Source organism: Trachypithecus francoisi, unplaced genomic scaffold (assembly GCF_009764315.1).
Source record: "Trachypithecus francoisi isolate TF-2019V2 unplaced genomic scaffold, Tfra_2.0 Lachesis_group9, whole genome shotgun sequence".
Taxonomy (NCBI): domain Eukaryota; kingdom Metazoa; phylum Chordata; class Mammalia; order Primates; family Cercopithecidae; genus Trachypithecus; species Trachypithecus francoisi.
Window position 1 is genome coordinate 31,074,119 of NW_022681474.1, and position 20,573 is coordinate 31,094,691.

General features: G+C 45.4%; 1 protein-coding gene and 1 non-coding gene across 2 annotated transcripts; both read left to right on the top strand.

The window, feature by feature from the left end:
• Positions 1 to 1,958: 1,958 nt before the first annotated feature.
• On the top strand, positions 1,959 to 2,065 carry LOC117082948. Its single transcript, XR_004436861.1, has one exon. It is a non-coding gene; the product is annotated as a U6 spliceosomal RNA (small nuclear RNA).
• Positions 2,066 to 14,391: 12,326 nt separating this feature from the next.
• On the top strand, positions 14,392 to 19,890 carry BAMBI (BMP and activin membrane bound inhibitor). The gene is made up of 3 exons (XM_033208925.1): positions 14,392 to 15,028; positions 18,369 to 18,656; positions 19,098 to 19,890. The coding sequence occupies exons 1-3, from the start codon at positions 14,953 to 14,955 to the stop codon at positions 19,517 to 19,519; spliced, it is 786 nt and encodes a 261-aa protein (XP_033064816.1). The 5' UTR covers positions 14,392 to 14,952; the 3' UTR covers positions 19,520 to 19,890.
• Positions 19,891 to 20,573: the final 683 nt, after the last annotated feature.

A 20,573-nucleotide genomic window follows, 5' to 3' on the forward strand; every position in this document is an offset into this window, starting at 1 on the left:
ATGGCCCCATCCCATGCTTTTTTTTGTTTCTCGTAAGCAGTCGCAGCCAGCCCTGGTGCTCAGCCTGTTCTGAAGTGAGTTGTGCACCTGCCCTTATTTTTCTCTATTTGGGCATCTTTGGTGTTGAACAGCTCAGGAAAGTCCGAGTTGACACTCAGGTTCTTACTCCTTAGATAAGATCCAGTGCGCAGCATTTTCCCTAGTTGTGAAAAATCATACAGCATTGTCATCTCTAATATTAAAGGAAATGGTAACCAGACGTTGTCACTGTTATGACAACATCTTGACACTGAGATTTTATATGGTCACTTGGTTCAACAACTAGTCCATGCGTCCCTTGCTGGACTTCTCCTGCTGCTTGGGAACCACAGCCTGTGCTGTCTTCAGACAGAATTAATTCCTGGAAGTTCTTCCTTATCTTAAACCTATGTGGCGCCTTTTCCCTGGCACCCACTCGTCCTTGTTGTGACCTCTGCAATTACACAAAGCAAGTCTCCTTTCGTATCGTGTAAGTCCCTCCTTCGCATCCCCTGTTTGAATGTGGTATTAAGTGCTTTTACCAACTTGACCACTCTGTTTCATCACAGAACTTTGAAAGATGCCACACTTTCCACTGGGTTGACCATTCTAGAATGGTCTGATCAGAACGGTCATCACCTTGAGCTGGACTTTTAACATGTATTGGCACCTGCCAAATATTTGTATTATTATTCAAATCTGTTTTTAAGAGACAGTGCTCCTGAAAGACAGATGGAGTCATAGATCTGCTTTTCAAGGGCTTTCTTAAAGCATTTCTAGAAAATAGTAATTCCACTTTATTTGGAGAAGCTAATGACACTTGTTTTGGCCTCAGAGTTTATTTCTGAGGCTGCCTTTCACAGAGCTGAGAAGGAATCTTAGAGGTCATTTTATTAGTCATATTTTACAGGTGACAAAATGAGGTCTAGAGAGGTTTAACAATGTTTGCCGGAAGCCACACACTGGTAAGTGACTGAGCCCCAAGCTAATGCTGGACCCCAGGTGCAGGAGCCCACCTCACCACTGCTTCCTTGTGTCTGGTTCTGCCTCAGGAACTGGCCTAGAAACAGACTCCCTGCCACCTGCCGCAGCCACAGACGTTTTCATAATTCTTTTTTGTATTTTCCAAGTTTTCTACGGTGATCCATTACTTTTACAATCAGAAAACAATCAGTTGGGCCGGACAAGGTGGCTCACGCCTGTAATTCCAGCACTTTGGGAGTGCCAGGCTGGCAGACTATTTGAGGTTGGGAGTTTGAGACCAGCCTGACCAACAAGGCAAAAACCTGTCTCTACTAAAAATACAAAACTTAGCTGGATGTGGTGGCCTATGCCTGTAATCCCTGCTTCTCAGGAGACTGAGGCAGAAGAATCGCTTGAACCCAGGCAGAGGTTGCAGTGAGCTGAGATTGCACTACTGCACTCCATCCTGGGCAACAGAGTGAGGCACCATCTCAAAAATAAAAACTTTAAAAAAAGCAAGCAAGCAATCAATTGGCCAGATATGGTGGCTCAAGCCTGTAATTCCAGGGCTTTGGGAGGCTTAGGCAGGAGGATCACTTGAAGCCAGCAGTTTGAGACCAGGCGGGGCATAATAGCGAGACCCTGTCTCTATTTAAAAAAAAAAAAAAAAAAAAAGGCCGGGTTTGGTGGCTCACGCCTGTAATCCCAGCACTTTGGGAGGCCGAGGCGGGTGGATCACAAGGTGAGGAGATCAAGATCATTCTGGCTAACACCGTGAAACCCCGTCTCTACTAAAAATACAAAAAATTAGCCGGGCGTGGTGGCCGGTGCCTGTAGTCCCAGCTACTCGGGAGGATGAGGCAGGAGAGTGGCATAAACCCGGGAGGCGGAGCTTGCAGTGAGCCGAGATCGCACCACTGCACTCCAGCCTGGGCAACAGAGCGAGACTCCGTCTCAAAAAAAAAAAAAAAAAAAGGGTGCTCGCTTCAGCAGCACATATACTAAAATTGGAACGATACACAGAAGATTAGCAAGGCCCCTGCACAAGAATGACACGCAAAGTCGTGAAGCGTTCCATATTTTTATCTGCCAGCCATGACCACCTGATTTTGATTGTATCCTTCCTCCCATCCTTTAATCTGTTCATTGCTCTGTCTGGGGGAGGTGGGGCAGCTGGCTCTGACCTTGGCGTTTGTTCTTTGATGGATGAGGGAACACTCCAGTTTTCTTTCCGGTGAAGTTTGTTTCAGCTACAAACCACTTCATTTTGCTGTTTCAATTTCAAAATAAAAGGAAACATACTGAAAGAAAAGAGAGAAAGAAAGAAAAAGAGAGAGAGAGAGAAAGGAAGGAAGGGAGAGAGGGAGGAAGGAAGGAAGGAGGAAGGAAGGAAGGAGGGAGGGAGGGAGGGAGGGAGGGAGGGAAGGAAGGAAGGAAGGAAGGAAGGAAGGAAGGAAATCAGTCAAACAAACAAAACCCGGTAGCTTTGAAAAACACACCTCACTCATACCGAGGCCAGCCCCTAAAGTCCCTGGGTCTTTTCTCTGAACCTCTAGGTCGGGGAAACTGCTGTTCCATCTCTCCTGACTCCTTAAAATTCAGTGACTCAAAGATCCCATTTTGGTCAGAAGCTGAACAACAATAAAATCTTTTCCAATCCTGTCCGCCACATTCACGAACTCCCGGGCTCCCACGCGGCTTATTTTTAAGACGCTGGTTTAAATTTCCCAAGTTACAGGGGAAAGGGGGAAGGAGGTTACGGTGGGAGCGAGACTGAGAACCACAGCGCAAACAGGGGCGCATTGGTACCGGGATCGGGACAGGGATGTTTCCAGTCCCTACAGACTCTAGCCTGGGGGAAGTCTGTCCAGACCACAAGTGTCTGTGCCCCTGTTTTATTTTGCGACAAGTCGAGGTCGCTCCATAAGTCAGCACAGAGGAGGCGGTAGGGGAGACAGACAGCGGCTGGTCCGCGTGGGGCACCCGAATTGCTCGCGGCCGGCCCGGGGCAGGGGCCCCAGAGAGCCCGGGAGGGCGTGGACCCGGCCGGGGAGGGGCGGGCTCGGGCGCGTCTGGGTTGGAGCTGGATGATGTAAAACAGCGCGGAGCTCCTTGGCGCCTCAGCACCATTACCTTCAATTATCATAATTGGTGCCTCTCTCCAGCCTTTGCATTTCCCCCGAGGGATCTCTCGCAGGTTCCCGTTCCTTCTCCTCGCCCTCTCTCGCTCACTCGCTCTCGGCTCCCGATCGCTTTCCCAGCCTCGCCCTCCCCTCGGTATCGATCTTTTTGGATGTTCTCCCTGCCTAAAACGGATGCTAATATCTCTTCGATTGAACCGAAATGGCGCTGCGGCTGCTGTTTTGCTATTGTCAATAGAAACTTAGAGGGACCTGGGGATCAGCATTTATCTTATACTTAAACTGATTTCTCTAAGTACTTTTCTATTTGTATTCCAACGAACCGGGAATCAGTAACGATATGTGGAGCCTGGAGTACATTTTCCCGAAAATTCCCAATCTGTCAATAGGAAGGTGAATCTTCCTGGACACGCCCGTCTCCCTCTTCCCTCTCTCTTCGCTGGAGTCGTACTGGCTGATGGGAACGAAAAGATTTCAGATGTGAAAAGGCTTTGATTGTACCTTGATACATCACCTCTGACAAAAATGCAAAAACATAGGCTCTTCTCTCTGCACTGTCTGCCTCTTTCAGGGGCTGGACCTCACCTGTCTCCAGGAAAACTGCGGATCTTCAGAGATGACTTGAAGGATTAGGAAAGAGAGAAGTACCAGTGCCCCTTCCCATCATTCCTACAGACCTCTGTTAAAATTAAGCAGTCACCTGAAAAAGAAAAAAAAAAAAAAAAAAAGGCAGGTGGATTAGAAGCATTTTGAGGGCAGGAGCCATTTCAGAAATCTCTTGATTATCCCTAAAAAAAAAGGACAGCTCATGAGTACAGTTCATGGCAAGTGTATCCATAATTAATCAGGATTTTCTTAGGAAATGCTTCCGTTTGAAAGTGAGTAAGCAACATCAGACTTCTTCGAAAAATGTCATCGGACTGGAGATGGGTTATCTAAAGGTGTCATGCTGCAGGGTGGAAGATACTTCTTGTGTTTTCCAGCAGACTAGAGGCATGAGTTATGGTTCCATGAGAGCAGCTAAGTTTCTTGCGTAATGATAAGTTAGCCAACCAATTTGCCTCGACTGATTCTTGGACCATCACCAGTCATGGGAGCAAACCTTTGTTGGCAAGACTCCTGCGTTTTCAGAGAGATACCATCACCCTGCCCAGGCCACAGGCTGACTTGGCATTAACATTATTTGCACTTCAAATCTTCAGCTCCAGGGAGGAGAAAATCCTGAAACCACCTGGGAAGTCATCATAAATACGTTCAAATATTACAAACTTTTCCTTAGACCAATTTCTAAGGAAAATTGGTCACCATTTCTATAGAGATTCACAGTTAACAAAACTTACACGAAGACCTCAAGTTGCACTAGTAGCAATCTCTGGAGCAGGCAGGCTACCAAACACTCTTGTTCTCATTTTATGGGCAAGAAAACTGAGTACCAAGGGGCCAATTGATTGGCTCATAAAAACTCATTGAGTATACTGGGCATGGAGGCTCATGTCTGTGATCCCAGTACTTTGGGAGGCTGAGGCAGGTGAATCACTTGAAGCCAGGAGTTTGAGACCAGCCTGGCCAAAATGTTGAAACCCTGCCTCTATCAAAAATACAAAAATTAGCCAGGCATGGTGGCAAACATCTGTAATCCTAGCCACTCAGGAGGGTGAGGCACAAGAATTGCTTGAACTCGGGAGGCAGAGGCTGCAGTGAGCTTGCTCCACTGCACTTCAGCCTGAGCAATGGAGCGAGACTCCATCTCAATAATAATAATAATAAAATAAACAACCAGCTTGGGCAACATGGTAAGACCCTGTCTCTACAAAATATTTAAAAATTAGCGGGGTGTAGTGGCATGCACCTGTAGTCCTAGCTACTTGGGAGTCTGAGGTGGGAGGATCACTTGAGCCATGGTGGTGGAGGCTGCAGTGAGCTGAGATTGTGCCACTGCACTCCAACCTGGGTGACAGAGCGAGGCCCTGTCTCAAAAAGCAAACAAACAAATAAACAAAATATTGAGTAATAGAGTGTGGATACAAATACAGGACTTCAGTTTCTTACTTTACTGTTACTTCTTCCTTGCTCTGTTACCCACGCTGGAGTGCAGTGGTGCAATCTCGGCTCACTGCAGCCTTCCCATCTCTGGCTCAAGCGATCCTCCAGCCTCAGCCTCCTGATTGGCTAGTATTACAGGCATGCACCACCACACCCAGCTAATTTTTGTATTTTTAGTAGAGATGGGGTTTCACCATGTTGCCCCGGATGGTCTGGAGCTCCTGGATTCAAGTGATCCACCCTCCTTGGCCTCGCAAAGTGCTGGGTTTATAGGCACAAGCCACCATGCCAGGCCCAGAGAACTCTTTTTATATACTCCTATGATTTAATGAGGAACAACTAAGTGGTACGGGGTGGAGCCGAGTGGATGGACCTCCAAGGAAACAAGTGACTACTTTGACTCTTTGGCTGTAATGTTGATGGATTTTGCTCATGTATTCCATACAGACTGGCAAGCAATGTCATTGCTCATAGACATTGCATCACAGGCATCTTTCCTGCTCCTTCCCCCTCCACTATATGTGGAAAATGCCAGGTTGACTATTCACTCCAAATACTCATCTTTCTCAAGAAGCTAATAAAAATTCTGCTCGTTGCCATGGCCCCACTAAGAAGACGAGCCGTTCAAGTTTGTTGTATAATAAAAATGATCCAGCAGTTCAAAATGGTCCTGGACTGTGCAAGGTTCTGAGTCTTCAGTCTGTTTAAAATGGGCTGTCTTCAAATGGCTACATTATTTTAGATGATAGCAAACACTCAAGTGATAAAGTCACACAGAAGTAATAATTTGAAGGAATGATTTCTTTTTTTTTTTTTTGAGACAGAGTCTCACTTTGTTGCCCAGGCTGGAGTGCAGTGGCGCTATCTCGGCTCACAGCAACCTCTGCCTCCTGGAGATTCTCCTGCTTCAGCCTCCCCAATAGCTGAGATTACAGGCGTGCACCACGATGCCCGGCTAATTTTTATATTCTTAGTAGAGATGGGGTTTCACCATATTCACCAGGTTGTTCTCAAACTCCTGACCTCAAGTGATCCACCTGCCTTGGCTTCCCAAAGTGCTGAGATTATAGGCATGAGCCACCGCGCCTGACTTGGAGGACTGATCTTAATTCCACTCACTAATCACTTCTCAGCCTTTTGGTGAAGGTCAAAATTCACTCACTAACATTTTTCTTTTATTTTGAGACGGTCTCTCTCTCTTGCCCAGACTGAAGTGTGGTGGTGTGATCATAGCTCACTGCAGCCTGGAACTCCTGGGCTCAAGTAATCCTACTTTAGGCTGCCAAGTAGCTGAGACTACAGGCATCTGCTACTGGGCCTGCTGGTCTCGAACTCCTGAACTCATGTGATCCTCCCACCTCAGCCTCTCAAAGTACTGGAATTACAGGTGTGAGCCTCTGAGCCTGGCCTACTTTATTTTTCTTTATAGGTGAATTAACTTTATATAATATGGCATGCTTGGGCTGGGCGCGGTGGCTCAAGCCTGTAATCCCAGCACTTTGGGAGGCCGAGACGGGCGGATCACGAGGTCAGGAGATCGAGACCATCCTAGCTAACACAGTGAAACCCCGTCTCTACTAAAAAATACAAAAAACTAGCCGGGCGACGTGGCGGGCGCATGTAGTCCCAGCTACTCGGGAGGCTGAGGCAGGAGAATGGCGTGAACGCGGGAGGCGGAGCTTGCAGTGAGCTGAGATCCAGCCACTGCACTCCAGCCTGGGTGACAGAGCAAGACTCCGTCTCAAAAAAAAAAAAAAAAAAATATGGCATGCTTTATGGTGCCAGCCTGCCCATACCTCTTTCCGTGTGTTCTTTCTGGCTCACACCCTTGCTGAGAGCAGTACCCAGGTTTCATATCAGCCAGAACCCTACCCAAGCTAAAGAGGTCACAGACAGTATTTGGGGATGGTGTCTCCGTAAGCTGAACAAACGACTGTGATAGTTTGCAGTAGTGATAGAAGGTGAAACCATCTCTTGGGCAGTATCTCTCTGTATAGGGGATTTATGATTGGACAAAAACAAGCAGAAATTATGAGAGTAAAACCTACAAATAAGGAGAGAATGACAGCCCAATGGCAGAGAGGCGAGAAGCAAAGACAACCCTGAGAGAAAGAGGCCCAAGTCTCTGGCTTCCAGCTCCAGGAAGGTTGGCTCCCTGAGGTGATAAGCAGTGCTTGTCAATCACCAGTTAGTAGTAACCATACCGTAAGCCTATTGTGTCCACACCACAAACCCCTCCTAAATTAATCTTTAGTGCCTCTTTCTTCCTTTTAATTAAACAAGTTGACTAACGTTGTACTATAAATGTTTTATTTTTACTTATTTATTTATTTCAGACAGGGTCTCACTCTGTTGCCTAGGTTGGAGTGCAGTGGTACAATCATGGCTCACTACAACCTCTACCTCCCTGGCTCAAGAGATCCTCCCAGCTCAGCCTCCCAAGTAGCTGGGACTGCAGGTGCGAGCCACCATGCCTGACTAATTTTTTAATTTTCTTGTAGAGATAGGGGTCTCCCTATGTTACCTAGGCTGGTCTCAAAATTCCTGGGCTCAAGCAATCCTCCTGCCTGAGCCTCCCAAAGTGCTGGGATTACAGGTGTGACCCATCATGCCAGCCACATAGATGTTTTAAAGGATTTTAAATGATGTCTTTGAAAGTATAGGCTAAACATGTAACTAAATGGCACTAAATTGTGAATGGGACAGTAGAGAGTTACTTGGTTTTGCTTTTGCTTTTTTAGAGACGAGGGTCTCACTCTGTTACTCAGGCTGGAGTACAGCGCTGCAATCATAGCTCACTGTAGCCTTGAACCACTGGCCCCAGCCTCCCAAGTAGCTAAGACCATAGGTGCTCCCCACTACATGGGGCTAATTTCTACACTTTTTGTTGAGACAGAGTCTCCTTATGTTACCCAGGCTGTTCCCAAATTCCTAGCTTCGAGTGACCCTCCCAGCTTAGCTTCCCAAGTAGCTGGGATTACAGGTGTGAGCTGGCCTACCTTATCAGAGAGTTCTTTGTGTTTAAGGGATTCATAGCAGAATAGGAGCTCATTTGTTAGGTGAACAGATAGAACAAAGGAAGATTATTCCATCTGAGAAAAATGCATAAGAAGTTCTTCCCTTAATACCAAGGATAAGAACAAGAATTCTGTTCATTGATGACCTCACTTAGGGTGTACTCTATAACCTCTGCCCATAAATCTCGTTGAAATGCATTAAATATTTGAAGATATGCACATTTGGCTGGCATTTTATTTCATGGCTTGAACTCACACATCAAATATAATGTGTGTCTTGATACTTTGTAAATGATAAAACAAATACTATATAGTTATTTTCTCAGGAATTATTATGAAGTAAAAACAATGACAGTGGCCAGAGCATAATAGCAAATAGAATACTGAAGTTCCACTGCAAAATACCTTATTCAATTGGGTCACTGAGATTTGAGTTTGAGATTCTAAAGGACAGGATAGGATAATAGGAGCCATTACTGGACCATCCAAGGCAGGGAGAGTAGGGAAGAGGGAGAAGCATGGGTGGGTGCTGAGGAAGGATGAAAGATTTCATCCCATTTCAAAGAAAGGTCTAAATATCTGGTTGTCTAATAAAAATATCAAAGCTTCTGGATTTCAATGGTTTGTACATGAATAATTTAAAAAAAAATTTTTTTTTTAAAAAAATATATTAGGTCTTACTATGTTGGTCAGGCTGATCTTGAACCCTAGCAATCCTTCCACCTCAGACTCCCAAAGTGCAGGGGTTACAGGCTCTAACTACCATGACTGGCTGAACATTTTTTTTTATTCTAAAAAATTAAGTGAAGTCTTATCAGCTAAGGGGAAAAAAACTAAAAAATACTTTTGCATTGCATTCCTGAATAGCATTCTGTTAGGCAGAAATTTGCTTAAGATAATTTGTCAACTTTAAAAGATTAATTCATCATTTTAATTAAAACAAAGCAAAACGAAGGGAATCAAACTGGTAATTTGGCATCAGCTAGGCAAAACTAGCAGCTACTGAGTAATTTTTTAAAGTTCTGCTGGCCTAATTGGGGGTTATATTACACAACTTAATAGAACAAAGACTTATGCAGAAGCCAAGGATGACACAGAATGTATCTGATACTATCTGCTTATAAATAATGCCCATTGTCAAGTTCCTAAAGTAATGATCTTTAACTAGGGAAGACTCTTACTGTATTCCAAATTTGTAGCTTTACAAACTTCTGTTTTTTTTTTTTTTGAGACAGAGTCTCACTCTGTTGCCCAGGCTGGAGTGCAGTGGTGTGATCTCAGCTCACTGCAACCTCCACCTCCCTGTTCAAGTGATTTTCCTGCCTCAACTTCCAGAGTAACTGGAACTACAGGCACCCACCACCACCCCCGGTTAATTTTGTAACTTGTAGTAGAGATGGGGTTTCACCATGTTGGCCAGGCTGGTCTCGAACTCCTGACCTCAAGTGATCTGCCCTCCTTAGCCTCCCAAACTGCTAGGATTACAGGTGTGAGCCACCGTGCCCGGCCTACAATTTTTTTTTTTTTTCTTTTTTTGAGACAGGGTCTCACTCTGTCACCCAGGCTGGAGTGCAGTGGTGCGATCTCGGAACTCAGTGCAACCTCCGCCTCCTGGGTTCAAGAGACTCTTGTGCCTCAGCCTCTCGAGTAACTGGGGTCACAGGCGTGCACCACCATGCCCAGCTAATCTTTTTATTGTGCTTAGTAGAGACGGGGTTTCACCATGTTGGCCAGGCTGGTCTCGAACTCCTAGGCTCAAGTGATCCTTCCACCTCAGCCTCCCAAACTGCTGAGATTACATGTGTGAGCCACCATGCCCAGCCACTGGCCTATAAATTCTTAAGACAGCCTCAACTCAACAACTATTATGGTTTATTTGCATGACCCCAGAGCATTTTGGCTCATCTGTGGGAAGATGGGCATGTTGGAATGTGAGCTTTAGTCTTGTCCTTCCTTTTCAAGTCCTATCACCCTACTTGCCAGGTGCTACAGTCAATCTTTATCTCCTTCTCCATTTTAGAGGAAAACCAAAAACAAACAAACAAAAGAAAACCAAACCAAAAAACCCCCCAACTAGACAGGCATTCCTTTGGGATGGGCTAATCCCTTATCTTTGGCCTGTTCCAGTGAAAGTAAGTTTTAGATCTGAACTCCCAACTTCTACGGAAAACAAATGACTTTTTAGAAAGAAACAAAAGCTGCTACTGGAAATTCAAAGTGTTACCTAACCTCTGTGGATTGTTAGTTGGTAGATTTGTATAAGAGGCAGAAATGTTAGATCCTATCAATAGACTGCAATAGTTGTTTGTAAGCTAGCCAGGAACCTGAACACAACTGCCTTCTCTATGAACAAAATGTACTCAGAGCAATTTTTTTTATTGTCATTGTGAAGACAGAAGTAGTGCTGAAAAGGGGGTCATCTACAACTTTGGGAAACAATGGCATTATTTGGGTAAGCAGAGATTGGTAGAGCATTTGCAGCTTTGTTAACAGAATGGGTTTTGTGGTGGAGACCAACTATAAAAATGTATCACTGGCTGAGCGCGGAGGCTCACACCTGTAATCCCACCACTTTGGGAGGCCAAGGTGGGCGGATCACCTGAGAGAGGTCAGGAGTTCCAGATTCCTGGCCAACATGGCGAAACTCCGTCTCTACTAAAAACACAAAAATTAGCTGGGCATGGTGGTGGGCACCTCGGGAGGCTGAGGCAGGAGAATTGCTTGAACCCAGGAGACAGAGATTGCAATGAGCTGAGATCATGCCACTGCACTCCAGCCTGGGTGACAGAGTGAGACTCCATCTCAAAAAAAAAAAAAAAAAAAAAAAAATATATATATATATATATAATATATGTATGTGTGTATATATATATAATGCATATATGTGTGTGTGTATATATATATCCCATGGATAAATTATATCTTGAATGCTGTTTGAAGGTAATAAAAAACTATTATACTGTTTAAATGTTTCAGTTAGGTGTAGAATCAGTTTTCTGTTCTTGGGTATAGATAGCTTGTTCCCAGGTATTTTCAGAATCCTTTTGTAGGTGTAAAAAGAATTTTGGTCATTGATTTCATTTCTTGCTTTAAATTTCAAAAGGACAGTAGATTGTACTATTTTTTTCCCCTCTACTTATCAACCTACATGTAGGAAAGTAATAACTGAATTATGTGCAAAGCATAAGTAAAATTCTCTAGAGAAGCAATTTTCCTTAAGAGTCTTAAATTGAATTAAAATTGTTGCCTATTCTCTCAACTATTGATATGGCCTCATAATTGACACATTATCCCTAAAATGATTTTGATATTCTACATTTATTCAAACACTGATTTATTTAGTTGAAAAGTCCGTGTCTTCCCCAGAACCATTAGATAAAGTGCAGACTTGTTTCTCTTTAATTTCTGGTCATTTAGAAAGTTTGCCCATTAATAATAAAAACAAAATAGTTGAAATCATTGTCTAAAAAATGGATCCCAAGTTCTTATTCAGAATTGGACTTGGAACAAAAAGATATATACAACCTGGAGTGCTCAAAGTCAACATTAATTCAATAAAATACAAATATCTTAGTTTGGTTTGTTTGGGTTGCAAGGAAAAGAACCTTAAGTAAAAAGGGGACTTTATTAAGGTTACTGAGTTAACCTAAGGACAAGAAGTGAGGCCGAGTGACTGGAAATCCATTTGGATTTAAGTCTTTGCCACTTTGCACATCTTCATCATTTTTCTTTCTTTGCAGACAGGTGGACTACAGCTCTAGTCCAAAGCAAAATTTTTATGTCTCCCGTGAAATGACCTTGAGGGACTGAGCAGCATGTCTGTTCAAAGACACAGAGGAGAGACTCTAACTGACCTAACCTGGGTCATGTGACTAGTTATGGCTAGAGGGTCAGAGTCTCTTAATCAGGTTGCAACGCCCACTCCAGAGAAAAGGGACATTCTCTGAATTGGGCTGGGAGACACTCAGAAAGTGTCTATTAGAATGCAACTTTCACCAACACATTCCCCAGACCTCTTCCATTAAACAAGTACTTATCTGCATCAAAGGGAAATATAGTTCATTTCTGATACGTCTCTGTTCACTTCTTCACATTTATGCTGCAATCACAAAGACTTGCTTGTCATCCCAACTACCTGTTCGCTACTTACCACCCCTACTACCCTACACAATCAAATACTTTCTTTCCTAAATTCCTGTGGTCCTCTGTGTTTGTAATGGTCTTCTAATCCTTAATATCATTGCTTCTAGGAGACTTTACTGGCTTTCTTTACCTTCCCAGGCTAGTTAACCTCTTTCTTTTAGGCATGGTAACATTATGCACATAAATCTCTATCATTGTCCAGCTCCATTGTTTTGAGATTTACTATCTAGTTTCTGACATGTTTATAACCCCAGACATTGCAAGCCTGGCCTACCGTGTGGGAGGCCAGGTTGAACGAATATACCCTGAAAGTTTCCTTTTAGCTAATAATTGACTCTCTAAAAGAAAGTGTATCATTACATAAAAAGTATTGTCCTCCGGCGCCCGGTGGCTCACGCCTGTAATCTCAGCACTTTGGAAGGCTGAGGCGGGCAGATCACGAGGTCAGCAGTTCCAGACCAGCCTGACCAACATGGTGAAACCTCGTCTCTACTAAAAATACAAAAATTAGCTGGGCGTGGTGGCATGCGCCTGTAATCCCAGCTACTCAGGAGGCTGATGCAGGAGAATCGCTTGAACCGGGAAGGTGGAAGGTTGCAGTGGGCCAAGATAGTGCCACTGCACTCTGGCCTGGGCGACAGAACCAGACTCCGTCTCGGAAAAAAAATTATTGCCTGCATAAAAACCTTACAATTGTTAACTTGTCAAGGTTCTAGTAGCCAGGAAGTTCTAATCAAACTCGGCCCCAGGACTGACTTGTCAGCACACCCCTTAAGAAATTTGTCTGAGAAACCTGCTGTTTACCTGGTGCCCTAACCAGTTTAATTTTCTTTTAAAAGTTCTGCTGGGCTTCTCCTTCTCTCCTTTTAGATGCAATTTTGATCTAGACAAGTAATGGTCTGAGCATCAGTTTATGAAATTATTTTATTTTTCTGCACATAAACATTATTTTTCAAAGGCAATTTCATTACCTACATCCTGCAGCTCTGCAGACTTTCAACAGCTTTAAAAGGTTAGGCGTTTGAGATATGTTCGCCTTGACTTTCAGTCCTCAAGATATATATACATTTTTCTTAGTCTTAAAGCTCATGTCTGCACTCCAGTCCTAAAGGATTTGACTTTATAATTCTCACCTTAGCATGAAAAGTGCTTCTTTCTTTCTTTCCCCACTCCCCCCGCCCTTTGACATGTCGGGTAGGGAAGCTCTGGCAGATTCTCAAGAAGAATTTTGCAAATGGTTGACTTTTGTTCATCTCAGGTTTTGGAGGGAGAGGATAAAAGAACATTCCCTCAGATAATAAGTTTTAAGCTTAATTCCTTCCAGACCCGAGGGAAGAAAAAACTACAGCAAGACCACCTTGAGTACCTTGGGAAGGGCAGCCCCGCGATCCCTAATAAATGAATTAGCATCTCAAGGAGGAGATCACTGCGGGGCTGATATTGATCAGGGTCAGCCGGCGTGTTTGCCAGCGATTGTTTGGGGGGGTGGTTAATTGAGTGTCAGTCTCGGCCAGTGTAGTCTCGCTGGCGCCGGGTGCTTTTGGATTTGCTAATTTTCGTTAAGTGTCTCTAGCCGGCTACTCGTCCCGTGTACCCGGGAGAACCTAGCGGCTCCTAACTGTTCAACAGTCGGTCTGTCTGGGCTTTATTGATCCCCTGGCGGGCAGCTCGAGGCGGACACGCTGAGGGGTGTGGGGGGCGAAGGCTGAACGCAGATCTCAGCGCTGGGCCGCCTCGTCCAGGTTCCCACCCGAACCCTCTTCCGCCACCTGCACAGGCCGGAGCGTCGTCACTCGCCCCTGGGGGCTCCAGAAAACGCAGTGCGGCCGGGGAGGACCACCACGCAGACGCCCTGCGTGTTTTGGGGGCACCCCAAAGAAGCCCCGGGCTGGGGGACGCTGACCGCCGGAGACTGAGCCGTCAGGGTCTGGGAGTCGGGTTCCCGAGCGGGTCCCGGGGCTGGGCTCCCCCGGAGCCTCGCGAAGGTCATGGACGCGCAGGCCTCCGCAAGGGGGAGCGCGGGAGACGGCAGCGCCCCAGCCGGGCGCCCCAGACGCCGGCGCCGCTCGGAGCCGCCGGGCAGGTCCCTCCGCGCTCGCGTCTAGGCCCGCCCCCAGCTGCGGGGTGGATTGACAGGAGCCCGGTGGCCAATCGGACGCCGCGGGGCGGGGCGAGGCGGGGCCGCGCGGGCTGGGTCCCCGCGCAGGGCGCTATTTACGGCGCGGAGCCGGCGGGACCTGGGCTGGCGCAGGCGGTAGCTGCGGTGGATGCGTTAGCGCGCTGGGGAGCCCCTGCCCTCTTCGCGGAGAGTGGCCGCTAGCGGGGACTGAAGGCCGGGAGCCCACCCTGGCCCGCGTCGGTGCCCGGGGCTAGCGTGCGGCCCTAGAGTCGAGTGGGGCAAGGGAGCCGGTGGCCGCCGAGGCGGGACCGGGAAACTTTTCTGGGCTCCTAGGCGCGCCCTGTAGCTGCGCTCCATGCTCCGGCCGCGGCCCGAACCCCAGCCCCGCCGCTGACGGCGCCCTCCGCTCCGGGCAGGGCCCATGCCCTGCGCGCTCCGGGGGTAGTAGGCTGCCGCCGAGCCGGGGCTCCGGGAGCCGGCGGGGGCGCCGCGGCTGTGCGGGGCGTCAATGGATCGCCACTCCAGCTACATCTTCATCTGGCTGCAGCTGGAGCTCTGCGCCATGGCCGTGCTGCTCACCAAAGGTGGGTGCTGGGGGCTCAAGGGGCCCGGGGTCCCGTACCCGCCGCGGGGTTTTGGAGCCGGCTGCAGAGGCTTTGTTAGCGGTGGGCGAGGCTCCCTCCCGCGCCGAAGCCGCAGGTCGCGACAAGTTACTGTGGTCTTAGAAGTCGCGGCGGTGGCCTGGCGCGTGGATGCAGACTGCGATCTCAGGGCAGTCGATGATCAGAGGGTCCTCCTGGCTCTGCCTGCGGGGAGTGGCGCGTTTGCAGCCCAGCGGGGAGCGAGGCCGGAGTCTCGGCTCGACGCCGCCGCCTCCTCACCCTGGGGGCCCGAGCGACCGGGAGGAATCGCAGACCCCGGCCCGTAGCTGCCGCGTGCTCGCAGTGTGTCTGTGTGAGTGCCTCAGGATGTATTTCTGTGCGTGTGTCTCTGACCCTCAGTCAGAGTGAATGCATTTGTGTCTCTCTGAGTGTTGTGTCACTGAATGTGTGTCTGAACCTTTGTATCACTCAGTGTATCTCTGAGTATGTCTCTGAATTTATCTCTGAATGCATTTCTGTGTCTCTCTGAGTCTTTGTGTCTCTGAATGTGTCTGAGTCTCTGTATTTCTCAATGTATCTCTGTGAACCTGAGTGTCTTTCTGAATGCATTTCTATGTCTGTCTCTAAGTGTCTTTGTGTCTCTGAATGTGTATGTGACTCTCTGTGTGTGTCTCTGCGTGCATCTCTCTGAGTGTGTGCGAGCGAGTGTTCGGGTTTCCCTGGGAGTTAAGGTGTCCGAGGTGTGCAGGAGTGTGTGTTGTGTTGCTTTTCAGTAGCCGGGAGGAGTAGGCTCTGTCAGCGTCTCATTTCCTACTCACCTCATATTTTACAAACAGGACCAAAAAAAAAAAAAAAGGCAAAGGCAGCGGGTCAGTTCCTTCTTTCCTCTGCAGGCTTTCACCTTTTAGATAGAAATAATCCGAACTTCCTCTGAATTTCAAGGTTCCCCTCACCTCCCTGCTATGAAATCTACCTACTGTTCTGTGAACAGATAATTTTTTTTTTTAAGTAGGAAGCACTGTTTAGCCTTTGCACCCCCCTACTTCTCTCTAATTGCTATGTAGCAGGCATGAGGTTAAAGCATAAGCTAGCCCAGCAAGGATGATGTGCTACAGTATTTATTTATTTTGGAAGGAAGGGTGTAATTAACCCTAAATAACAGCCCTTGTAGCTTGCAGAGGGGAGCCTCCTGGCCCTATCAAAGGCGGGCAGAAAAGGGAGGGACTGAGGCTGACATGAAGTCACAGATACCGAAACTATGTGCCTGATAATGATATAATTAGGGGATCAGAGATTTCTGACGGCTGCGGACTTCAAAAGCTTTAAAAGAAGCCAGCAGTCTCTCCTGTAGCCATCTTGACTAAAGCAGACATTTTTGTTTAATCACTACATACAGTAACGAGAAGGGGGCAGAAACAGAAGGGCATTGTTCCACAGTTTCAAAATACCAGTCCCCTTTCTGGCCTTTTGCATGCCACAGGAAGAAACTTTATGAACGACAGAAATATAGTTTTAATACAGTGGTACAAAAGTCCATTCTGCTTGCTTAAAATGTGGCTCTAATTAAAAAAAAAAAAGTAGTTAGAACTTTCCCAGTTACCTGTCAAAATTTTATTAGGCTGTTTTTAGGTCATTGAAAATACAGTATTTTAAATAGGCTCTCATAAACATTTAAGCAGCATTTTACTTGTATTCAGTCTTCCTTTTCTGTAGAAGGTCTGAAACTAATAGGGTCAAAATGGGCTTTTAATCTGTTTTATTTATACTTTAAATCTGTATATGGAATTTGTCAAACTAGGAATATGTAGTCATCACCCCAGAAGACTGGTGAGCTTTATGTGGAAAATAAAGTGAGCTTGGAGCGAGGAGGAGAAAGAGCAGAGAAGTGATTCTGCAAAGCGAGGTTCTTACTTGAAGCAGAGAAGGAACTTGGGCCCAACCGCAGGATGGGGAGTGCAGATTTAGGAGCGAGAACCCCAGCTTTGGACTGTTAGGGGTTGCTAAAGATCTGTGTTTAGTGGGCTGGTTTTTCTTAGAACGGAAGCATTGGCAGTGTCTGGTGAAAGCAGAGCATACCTTACCGCCATACCGTGGTCTGGAATTTGGACAGATAATTAAATGAGACACCTTACTCGGCATTCAGAGAGAGGGGGAAGAAGGAAGGGAAGGGTGGGAACAGGTTTGTAAAACAGCAGATCCTGGTGTTTAATTTCAGAGTGGAGGTTTCGGATCTTCAGACGGGAAACTGGAAGAGGCTTGTGCATTAGTTCAGTTTACTTGCTGTGGCATGTGACAGTCACCAGGGTCCACTAGGTGGATATCGTATTAGTGATAACTTTAAGACCCAGATTATTTCAACTAGAAACTGATATTAAAGCCTCCAGTCTTGCCCTGTGACAAAATGTGAACCGAGCCATGCAACTCACAAAATAAGTTTTTATAAAGGAAACTTTTAATCACTTCCTGTAGAAAATTTGAGGTTTCCTTAAGGATTTTTCATTCAACCAGCAGAGGATTTTCAGTTTCAATGTTTCCCCTTTTAGATCACATGTCGAATTACATGTAAAACTTGTGAGGAAGAGGAGGAGAAGTTAGCCTTGCAGTTTTATACTCACCCCACCTTTTACGACTTTCCATTTGGGCTGAAAGAAATTGACTTTGGCAAGCAAACCACTAATTGTAAACTGCCTAGTTCCTGTTTTACAATATACTGACTAAAAGCTCCTCTGCATGAAAAGATCTTTATAGGCAAAAAGTTTGCCTTTTCTAGAGAGGTTGCAAATAGCTGCCTAGTTTCATAGTTTTAAAACCTCCTGACCTGGGCAATTTCTAGATTGTTGTGTTTCTAGTTAATAACTTTATAAGGTGTTAGCTAAAGCTCTTAACTCTTGGCACAGTCCTGTGGGATAGTAAACAATTCAGTAGTTCCGATCAAATATTTATACTGACAAAATCAAAAGCCTAGCATTTTATGTTGTATGGTCATGTAGGATTAAAATGCATAAATAACGTGATTTACATTATGGTAGGAGAAATTATACTCATTACTATTTCCTTCAGAAAGCAAGTTTTTTAAAAATGACTCTCTAAACTCCTCAGAAACCTGCTATTGGGATTACTACATTGCCAAAATTACATTTAACTGGATTGAAACTTACCTACTGACTGCAGGGAAGGGCTTCTCCAGGCTCCATGGACTGGAGCCCTGAGCTTGGATGATGTAAAAGTTCGTGCCTTTGAATATGGGATTTAGCAGCTGCCTAAATAGTTGCTTTATCTGGTTTCTGGAGCAGAGTTTGACGTGATTTCTCATTGTTTTCAGGCGAAATTCGATGCTACTGTGATGCTGCCCACTGTGTAGCCACTGGTTATATGTGTAAATCTGAGCTCAGCGCCTGCTTCTCTAGACTTCTTGATCCTCAGAACTCAAATTCCCCACTCACCCATGGCTGCCTGGACTCTCTTGCAAGCACGGCAGACATCTGCCAAGCCAAACAGGCCCGAAACCACTCTGGCACCACCATGCCCACATTGGAATGCTGTCATGAAGACATGTGCAATTACAGAGGGCTGCACGATGTTCTCTCTCCTCCCAAGGGTGAGGCCTCAGGTAGGTAGAAGCCGTTTCTAACCAGAATGCCTGCCTGATCTAGAGACTTGTGACAGCCACGACTTCGTGTGTCTGCTATTGATTTTGTTGTTAATGTAATTAGAGACACCAGAGGGAGAAGCCTGGCTGGATACAAAGATGCATCTTGATTGAGTGGCTTTTATGTCTGCTTGAGCATTAGATGTCTGTCTACATAATAGGTTTTGCCTGTTTTTTCAACATTTTGAAGACATTAAAAGGCCATTACATCTCAGTAATGACAGTCTGTAAACAAATGCGTTTGTAAGCTTCTTTAGATAGTTTTGCAATATTTTCTAAATATCGTTGATTTAATTGTAAGCTTCTTTTTAATGGAATTCCTGGATAAAATGAATTGATGATTATGAATATCCCTAGGAGGAGTTAACATGGAGTTTGATCATTTTCTTTGTACTCCCTTAGGACAAGGAAACAGGTATCATCAGCATGATGGTAGCAGAAACCTTATCACCAAGGTGCAGGAGCTGACTTCTTCCAAAGAGTTGTGGTTCCGGGCCGCAGTCATTGCTGTGCCCATTGCTGGAGGGCTGATTTTAGTGTTGCTTGTTATGTTGGCCCTGAGGATGCTTAGAAGTGAAAACAAGAGGCTGCAGGATCAGCGGCAACAGATGCTCTCCCGTTTGCACTACAGCTTTCACGGACACCATTCCAAGAAGGGGCAGGTTGCAAAGTTAGACTTGGAATGCATGGTGCCGGTCAGTGGGCACGAGAACTGCTGTCTGACCTGTGATAAAATGAGACAAGCAGACCTCAGCAATGATAAGATCCTCTCGCTCGTTCACTGGGGCATGTACAGTGGGCACGGGAAGCTGGAATTCGTATGACCCAGTCTTATCTGAACTACACTTCTTGAACGCTTGAAGGCCTTTTGAGTTCTGCTGGACAGGAGCACTTTATCTGAAAACAAACTCATTTAATCATCTTTGAGAGACAAAATGACCTCTGCAAACAGAATCTTGGATATTTCTTCTGAAGGATTATTTGCACAGACTTAAATACAGTCAAATGTGTCATTTGCTTTAAAATTATAGAAAGCAAAGAAAAGACTTTGTAGACACTGTCACCAGGGTTATTTGCATCCGAGGGAGATGGAATTAAGTACCTAAATAAACAAAAATGTGCCCTATGTAAGCTTCTACATCTTGATTTATTGTAAAGATTTAAAAGAAATATATATATTTTGTCTGACATTTAATAGTGTCTTCCATAAATTTAACTGGGAAGTGTGAGACAGTACATGTTAATTATACTAATGGCCATTTGCTGTTCCTCACTTGTTCTCAACTCCAGGATGTGGCTTGATGTTTTTTATTTTCTCTTTTTTTTTAAACAAGACCAAGATCTTGCTTATTCTTCCACGTGCCTGTGTAATCTTACAGTGTGGAGTTTCTAAATGTATACTGACCATCTTTTAGTGTCTTACCCACATTTCTGGTTATAGGATAAGTCTGCTTTCATCTAAGAAGGAGATCTGAAATTTGTGTGTACCAGGTCAGATATGATTGATGAATTTCTAGAGTTGACTTAGCAAAGGTCATTTTGATCCAGGTGTTCTGGAATACCTTTTCCAGTGTGTCTACCTCCACCCAAAAAAGAAAAAAAACCCAACTAAACAAAACTTTTTTTTGTTCAAGTTAGTCACTGTCTCCTTTTACTGTTGATTAATTGGCCAGTTTATTTTGTCCTAAGCCAAATTGAGTATGTTGGCTCCCCAGTTAGCCGAACCCTACTGTACAACACTCTTAATTTTAAACCTTGCGCTGCAACAGTGTGATGCTTTTTTTTTTTTAACTTCCTCTTTGGGTTTTCTGTAGTGAACATGATATACCAGTTAATTTAAATAACTGCTACTAGGTTTCCTCCTCCCAAATGATCCTT

Excerpts from the sequence above, each read along its gene's own strand:
- BAMBI (XM_033208925.1), top strand. The coding sequence starts at position 14,953 with ATGGATCGCCACTCCAGCTACATCTTCATCTGGCTGCAGCTGGAGCTC. Across the intron at positions 15,029-18,368 it reads GGCCGTGCTGCTCACCAAAG|GCGAAATTCGATGCTACTGT; the intron begins GTGGGTGCTGGG and ends CATTGTTTTCAG. Across the intron at positions 18,657-19,097 it reads TCCCAAGGGTGAGGCCTCAG|GACAAGGAAACAGGTATCAT; the intron begins GTAGGTAGAAGC and ends GTACTCCCTTAG.